The 8,152-nt window shown below is 49.1% G+C and overlaps 1 protein-coding gene across 2 annotated transcripts in view; it reads left to right on the forward strand.

Annotated features, from left to right (window-relative positions):
• Positions 1–1,980, forward strand: part of anapc7 (anaphase promoting complex subunit 7) — an 82,297-nt gene extending 80,317 nt beyond the window's left edge. For both annotated transcript variants that reach the window (XM_072495072.1, XM_072495077.1), the window contains one exon: positions 502–1,980. In XM_072495072.1, the coding sequence (XP_072351173.1) occupies positions 502–691 (190 nt within the window). In that variant the 3' untranslated portion in view covers positions 692–1,980. The remainder of the gene's footprint in view (positions 1–501) is intronic.
• Positions 1,981–8,152: the final 6,172 nt, after the last annotated feature.

Genomic DNA, 8,152 nt, shown 5'->3' on the forward strand with positions numbered 1-8,152 from the left:
TTGCCATCTTGTGGAGAAGGGTAGAGAGAAATAAATAATCAAAAGTGTGGAGACTGGGGGTTGATGGTTTTCTTTTTGGGACAGAAAATGAATTTTACTACCTTCATTCCTGGATTAATGTTTCATTTGAGGGTCACCATGCCCACATTTTTAAGGAGGTTGCAGACTGTTATTTGTCTTCAGATACTAGAACTACAAATTTTGCAACTGGTTTATTACCCAGTGCATTTCCTTTTAATGTGTACTGAAATAGTTTGCAAAGTACTAACAGGATGCATTATTTAAAATAATGTTGAATTTGTTGTTTTTGAATATTATCATTTACATTTTGAAGCTTTCAACTTTAATTAGAATATCTTGGTTTTCTCTCTCCCTCCAAACCTCTGTACTGAGATCTGCACCTTATGGCCATGCCAGTAATATTGAAGCATACTCTTTTTTTATTTTACCCAGGAAGCAGTAATTTTAAAAGTAATTGGTTAGTTACTTTTCCATTTACAGCATGGATCCCAATGATCAGAAGTCTTTGGAGGGAATGCAGAAGATGGAGAAGGAAGAAAATCAGACTGAGGCAGCACAAGAGGAGGATGTGGATGACATGGAAGGTAGTGGAGAAGAAGGGGACCTGGAGGGAAGTGACAGTGAGACTGCACAGTGGGCAGATCAAGAGCAGTGGTTTGGCATGCAGTGAAAGAAACCTCAAGATCCTCACAAATAATGCCTTGTGAGCCTCTTCAAATGAACTGACGTTTTTGGAATCCGTGCTTCTTCTATTACCCAAATAGGTCGGATTTTATAAATTAATTATAATCACTGATTCACAATACTGAGGGAAATACATTCTCAGAATGTCAACTTTTATTTCATATGGTACATTTCTACTGTGACAATACATTTTTGTACAGATTTGATTTTATTGCTTTATAATAGTCCTGTCCTCTCCCCATAATGTTAATCTAGGCCAGTTAACTGATGTGACATTGGATTGGGCTTGTGTGAAATATTCTTGATGCTGAGTATTGTTTATAATTTACATATTTCAGTTTGAGAATGTTCGCCTTTCAAATTGATGAAAGCAACAAAATTAAGCTAGTGAAGAGATTACTTCAATTCCAGCTACACAATGTTCTGGATGCTGAAATGCTTAAGCAATGTTTTAATTCATGAAAACTTTAAAATTTAACCTTGGTTGGCCAAGAAAGGGATATTTAAATATATATATATTATATATATATATATATTATATATACACACACATATAATATATATATATATATATATATATATATATATATATATATATATATATATATATACACACACATAATATATATATATATATATATATATTGTGAATCCTGAAGCTAAATTTTAAACAAGTGATGGATTTCTTATCACCGTTGTGTTCAGAGATTTAAAATGTTGACTACCTTAGTTTTATTTTGAATTATTCTTCCTCTTTCTGTGGATTTTCCCATTGACACAATTTATTTTTTCAATATCAGATCCAGCAGAATAGATTTTTCAACTACCAAACTCCCAGATCCATTATCTTTTGGGGTTCTACATTTAAATTATTAAAACCAGGATTTACTTGAACGTCTGCTCAATGACATTTGTTATTGGCTAGCTCCAGAATTAAATTCTGGACACTGCTGCATCCCACGTCACTAGACACTGCGGATCCTACAACTTATTATTTGTATTAAATATTTTTGATAGCTGTGATGTTTTGTGTGTACTCACCAGCCAGTTCTTGCAAGAACATAATGTTTTGATATCTCTTATTGTGTATTTTGTAAAGTATGTGAAGGTGGAATAAAATTTTGCTGTACTAATTAAAATGTATACAATGTATACATAGCCATTATGAGCATCATTGTGTATGAAATGCACGTATTTTTTTCCTTTAAATTAAAAATAATGTCATTGTTAGCTTCTCACCTTTGGTGAAAGTTAATTACATGCTGTTGGAAGTAACTTTACATTTGTGTGTGAAATTATTTAATTAGAAGTCTTGCTTTGGGTGTGCATCAGTAGTGTGTGTGGGGAAACTATAACCTCATTGTAAGGTGGTTGTAAACTTTGTTCTAATTCTCTCATGTAGACTGGTTAATTTTCCCACCAATAATACATCAACAACTCCAACCCAGCCTGCTGGTCATGTTGCTCAATTTTCCACATTCTCTTATAATTCCATTAAAAATACTAATCATCAATCAATACCTGCCACAAATCAATCAATTACTTCAAACTGCTTTTGCTGGCATTTCATTTTCTGGCTTCGGTCAGTGTACACAGAGAGCTCAGCGGTTATGCAAGTTGTACTTTAAGCATAATAAGGACAATCCCGTACCAGCCTCCCCGAACAGGCGCCGGAATGTGGCGACTAGGGCCTTTTCACAGTAACTTCATTGAAGCCTACTCGTGACAATAAGCGATTTTCATTTCATTTAACTGAGTCATGCATTCACAGTTAATGATGGTGAGTTGTATGCAGCAGAAAAAAATAAAATAAAAGTGAGGGTTTTTTAATAACTAAATGGATCTTCGCTTAAAATGCAGTCCATCGACTTCCGGTTGAGGCTATGCCTAGGTAGGTTGCACAATTGTTCGACAGCTTCCAGTGTGGGAAGGTGACAGCAAGGTCCCCCCGACATTATATGGATTGGACCAGGAGTGGAGCGGTGAAAAAAGTGAACTTGGAGCAGCGAAAAGTGAGAGGGAGAAAAACAAGATGGTGGCGGGTGGAGACCAAGCAGCGTGGTCGCAGGAGCAGCAGGGGTTTCTTAAACGCTGCTTTGAGGAGCTGAAATCCGAAATGCTGGCGCCAATGAAGGCGGCGATCGAGAAGCTAGTGGAGACCCAGAAGGCCCAAGGGGCGGCAATCCGGGAGGTGCGGCAAAAAGCCTCGGAGAACGAGGACGAGATCTTGGGCCTGAAGGTGGAGGTGCACGAAGCGCTTCACAAGAGGTGGGCGGAAAGATTTGAGGACCTGGAGAATAGGTCGATGAGGAAGAATCTTCGGATTCTGGTTCTCCCTGAAGGAGTGGAGGGGCCCGATGCCGAGGCATATGTGAGCACGATGCTCAATTCGCTGATGGGCGCGGGAGCCTTCCTGAGGCCCCTGGAGCTAGATGGGGCTCACCGGGTCCTAGCAAGGAGACCCAAGGCCAACGAGCCGCCAAGGGCTGTAGTGGTGAGGTTTCACCGCTTTATGGACAGAGAGTGTGTCCTGAGATGGGCCAAGAAAGAGCGGAGCAGCAGGTTGGAGAACTAGGAGATCCGAATCTACCAGGACTGGAGTGCAGAGGTGGCTAAGAAGAGAGCTGGTTTCAATCGGGCTAAGGCGGTGCTCCATCAGAAGGGGGTGAAGTTCGGTTTTTCTGCAGCCAGTGCGATTGTGTGTCACGTTCCAGGATCGGCACCACTATTTCAAAACGCCTGATGAGGCATGGAGCTTTATACGGACTGAAAAGTTGGACTCAAATTGAGGGTATGTTGTGGGAGGATGTTTACTGTGTATATGGTGTTTATCACGTTTAGGGAATGTTTCTTTGGTTGGGTGCTGGATGGGGATGGGTGAAGGGATTTGATGGGGAGACTGTGGGAGAGTGGGGGCGTCGGTGTTGGAGGGGCAGACCCCCACGAAGGAAGAGGGGGAGTGGAGGCCTGGGGATGGGGAATTGGGGTAAGGCCGCAAAAGGAGCTGCGCCAGAGGGGGCGGGGCCGGCTCAGTAAAGCGCGGGCTTTTTCCCACGCGAGAGAAGGACCGGGGGGGGGGGGTGGGGTGCTGGAGAGGAGTGCACACTGACTGCCAGGGAGGGGGAGGGGGGATGGAACGGCAGGAGAGGCCGGGGTCAGCAGGAGTCAGCTGACTTACGGGAGTGTTATGGGGGGAGCGAAAGGGCTAGATGTGGATCTAGCCGGGAAAGAGGGGGGGGTATAGGATTGCTGCTGCATTGGCCAAAGGGGAGCTGGAAGTAGGAGAGGTGGTCGGGGCGGGGGTCCGCAGTCCTGGGGACTGGAGGGTGTGGGAGGTGCGGGCATGTGGCTGGCCTAGAAAAGGAGATGGCTAGTCGGCAGGGGTGGGGGGGGGGGGGGTGAGCAGCCCCCCAATCCGGCTGACAACTTGGAATGTGAGGGCCCGGGTGTTCGCGCACTTAAAGGGACTGAAGGCAGGCGTGGTTATGCTCCAGGAGACACATTTGAAGGTGGCAGATCAGGTTAGGCTGAGAAAGGGATGGGTAGGACAGGTATTCCATTCAGGGCTGGATGCGAAGAACAGAGGGGTTGCAATACTGGTGGGGAAGCGGGTGTCGTTTGAGGCAATGAATATTGTTGTGGATAATGGAGGTCGATATGTGATGGTGAGCGGTAGGTTGCAGGGGGTGCGGGTGGTACTGGTAAACCTATATGCCCCGAACTGGGATGATGCCGGATTTATGAAACGCATGCTGGGTCGGATTCCGGACCTGGAGGTAGGAAGCTTGATGATGGGAGGGGGGGGGGGGGATTTCAACACGGTGCTGGACCCAGCACTGGATCACTCTAGGTCCAAGACGGGTAAGAGGCCAGCTGCGGCCAAGGTGCTTAGGGGGTTTATGGACCAGATGGGGGGAGTGGATCCATGGAGGTTTGTCAGGCCCCTGGCCAGAGAATTTTCATTCTTTCCCCACGTCCATAGAGCCTACTCCCGGATAGATTTTTTTATTTTGAGTAGGGCGCTAATCCCGAAAGTGGAGGGAACGGAGTATTCGGCCATAGCCATCTCAGATCACGCCCCGCACTGGGTGGAGCTGGAGTTAGGAGAGGAGAGGGACCAGCGCCCGTTGTGGCATCTGGATGTGGGATTATTGGCGGATGAGGAGGTGTGCGGGCGGGTGCGAGGGTGCATTGAACGATATTTGGAGGCCAATGACAAGGGGGAGGTGCAGGTGGGGGTAGTCTGGGAGGCGCTGAAGGCAGTGGTCAGGGGAGAGTTAATCTCCATCAGGGCCCACAGGGAGAAGGAGAGGTTGGTGAGGGAGATCTTAAGGGTGGACAGGAGATATGCAGAGGCCCCCGAGGAGGGACTACTTAGGGAGCGGCGGAACCTCCAGACGGAGTTCGACCTGTTGACCACAGGGAAAGCAGAGGCACAGTGGAGGAAAGCGCAGGGGGCGACGCATGAGTATGGGGAGAAGGCGAGTCGGATGCTGGCACACCAGCTTCGTAAGAAGGAGGCAGCGAGGGAGATAGGTGGAGTTAAGGATAGCGGGGGGGAATATGGTGCGGAGTGCGGTGAGAATAAACGAGATATTTAGGGACTTCTATGGGGATCTGTACAGATCTGAGCCCCCAGTGGGGGAAGAGGGGATGCAACGATTTTTGGATCAGCTGAGGTTCCCGAGGGTGGAGGAGTAGGAGGTGGCTGGTTTGGGGGTGCCAATTGGGTTGGAGGAGCTGGTTAAAGGATTGGGGAGCTTGCAGGCGGGGAAGGCCCCGGGGCCAGATGGGTTCCCGGTCGAGTTTTACAGGAAATATGTGGACCTGCTAGGCCTGTTGCTAGTGAGGACTTTCAATAAGGCAAGGGAGGGGGGGACATTGCCCCCGACAATGTCCGGGGGGCTGATCTCTCTGATCCTGAAGCGGGACAAGGACCCACTGCAATGTGGGTGGTATAGACCGATCTCGCTCCTCAATGTGGATGCAAGGGGACATAAATTTAAGGTGAATGGTGGAAGATATAGGGGGGATGTCAGAGGTAGGTTCTTTACCCAGAGAGTAGTGGGGGCATGGAATGCACTGCCTGTGGAAGTAGTTGAGTCGGAAACATTAGGGACCTTCAAGCAGCTATTGGATAGGTACATGGATTACGGTAAAATGATATAAAATGATTTATTTGTTCTTAAGGGCAGCACGGTAGCATTGTGGATAGCACAATTGCTTCACAGCTCCAAGATCCCAGGTTCGATTCCGGCTTGGGTCACTGTCTGTGCGGAGTCTGCACATCCTCCCCGTGTGTGCGTGGGTTTCCTCCGGGTGCTCCGGTTTCCTCCCACAGCCCAAAGATGTGCAGGTTAGGTGGATTGGCCATGATAAATTTCCCTTAGTGTCCAAAATTGCCCTTAGTGTTGGGTGGAGGTGTTGACTTTGGGTAGGGTGCTCTTCCCAAGAGCCGGTGCGGACTCAATGGGCCGAATGGCCTCCTTCTGCACTGTAAATTCAATGATAATCTATGATTAATCTAGGACAAAGGTTCGGCACAACATCGTGGGCCGAAGGGCCTGTTCTGTGCTGTATTGTTCTATGTTCTAAGTTGCTGGCAACAGTGCTGGCTACGAGAAATGAGGACTGTGTCCCGGGGGTGATTCATGAGGACCAGATGGGATTTGTAAAGGGCAGGCAGCTAAACGCCAATGTGCGGAGGCTCCTCAATGTGATTATGATGCCCTCGGTGGAGGGAGAAGCGCAGGTAGTGGCAGCTATGGACGTGGTGAAGGCCTTCGACCAGGTGGAGTGGGAGTATCTTTGGGAAGTGCTGCGGAGGTTTGGGTTCGGGGAGGGGTTCATCAGCTGGGTCAGGTTATATAGAGCCCCGGTGGCGAGTGTGGCTACGAATCGGCGGAGGTCGGAGTACTTTCGGCTATACCAAGGGACGAGGCAGGGGTGCCCCCGTCCCTCTTGTTGCTTGCATTGGCAATTGAGCCTCTGGCCATGGCACTAAGGGAGTCCAGGAAGTGGAGGTGACTGGTCCGAGGGGGAGAGGAACATCGGGTGTCGCTATATGCGGACGACCTGTTGCTGTATGTGGCACATCCAGTGGAGGGGATGGTGGAGGTCATGCGGATTCTAAGGGAGTTTGGGGACTGCTCTGGGTACAAGCTCAGTGTAGGGAAAAGTGAGCTTTTTGTGGTGCATCCAGGGGTCCAGGGAAAGGGGATAGACAACCTACCGTTGAAGAGGGCGGAAAGGAGCTTTCAGTACTTTGGGATCCAGGTGGCTGGGAGTTGGGGGGGGCCTTGCACAAGCTCAATTTGACACGGTTGGTGGAGCAGATGGAGGAGGATTTCAAAAGATCGATGTGTTGCCACTCTCGCTAATGGGCAGGGTGCAGTCGGTTAAAATGATGGTCCTCCCGAGGTTTCTCTTTGTGTTCCAGTGCCTTCCCATTATGATTCCCAAGGCCTTTTTCAAACGGGTAGGTAGGAGCATCATGGGTTTCATGTGGGCAAATAAGACCCCGAGGGTAAAGAGGGTGTTTCTGGAGCGTAGTAGGGACAGGGAGGGCTGGCTCTGCCGAATTTGTGCGGCTATTATTGGGCTGCCAATGTGGCGATGATCCATAAGTGGGTAATGGAGGGAGAAGGAGCGGCATGGAAGAGGTTGGTGATGGCGTCCTGTGTGGGCACGAGCCTGAGGGTGCTGGCGATGGCACCGCTGCCGCTTTCGCCGACAAGGTACACCACGAGTCCGGTGGTGGCGGCGACGTTGAAGATCTGGGGGCAGTGGAGACGACACAGGGGCGAGGTGGGAGCCTTGGTTTGGTCCCCGATTCGGGAGAACCATCGTTTCGTTCCGGGAAGGATGGATGGGGGGTTTCGGAGCTGGCATCGGGCAGGGATTAGAAGAATGGGGGACCTGTTTATAGATGGGAAGTTTGCGAGCCTAGGGGCGCTGGAGGAGAACTTTGGGTTACCCCCGGGGAATGCTTTCAGGTATATGCAAGTGAGGGCGTTTGTGAGGCAGCAGGTGAGGGAATTCCCACTGCTCCCGGCACAGGGGACTCAGGACAGGGTCATTTCGGGGGTATGGGTTGGAGAAGGCCAGGTTTCGGCGATCTACCAGGAGTTGAAAGAAGAGGAGGAGGCCTCGATAGAGGAATTAAAGGGCAAATGGGAGGAGGAGCTTGGGGAGGAGATAGATGAGGGTCTGTGGGCTGATGCCCTGAGTAGGGTTAACTCTTCCTCCTCTTGTGCCAGGCTCAGCCTAATACAATTCAAGGTTACTCACAGAGCGCATATGACAGGGGCGAGGTTGAGTAGGTTCTTTGAGGTGGAGGACAGATGTGGGAGGTGCTCGGGTAGCCCGGCGAATCATGTCCACATGTTCTGGTCGTGCCTGGCACTGGATGGGTTTTGGAGGGGTTTCGCGAGGACTATGTCCAAGG

The sequence above is a fragment of the Scyliorhinus torazame genome, chromosome 1 (genome assembly GCF_047496885.1).
Source record: "Scyliorhinus torazame isolate Kashiwa2021f chromosome 1, sScyTor2.1, whole genome shotgun sequence".
NCBI classification, from domain to species: Eukaryota; Metazoa; Chordata; class Chondrichthyes; order Carcharhiniformes; family Scyliorhinidae; genus Scyliorhinus; species Scyliorhinus torazame.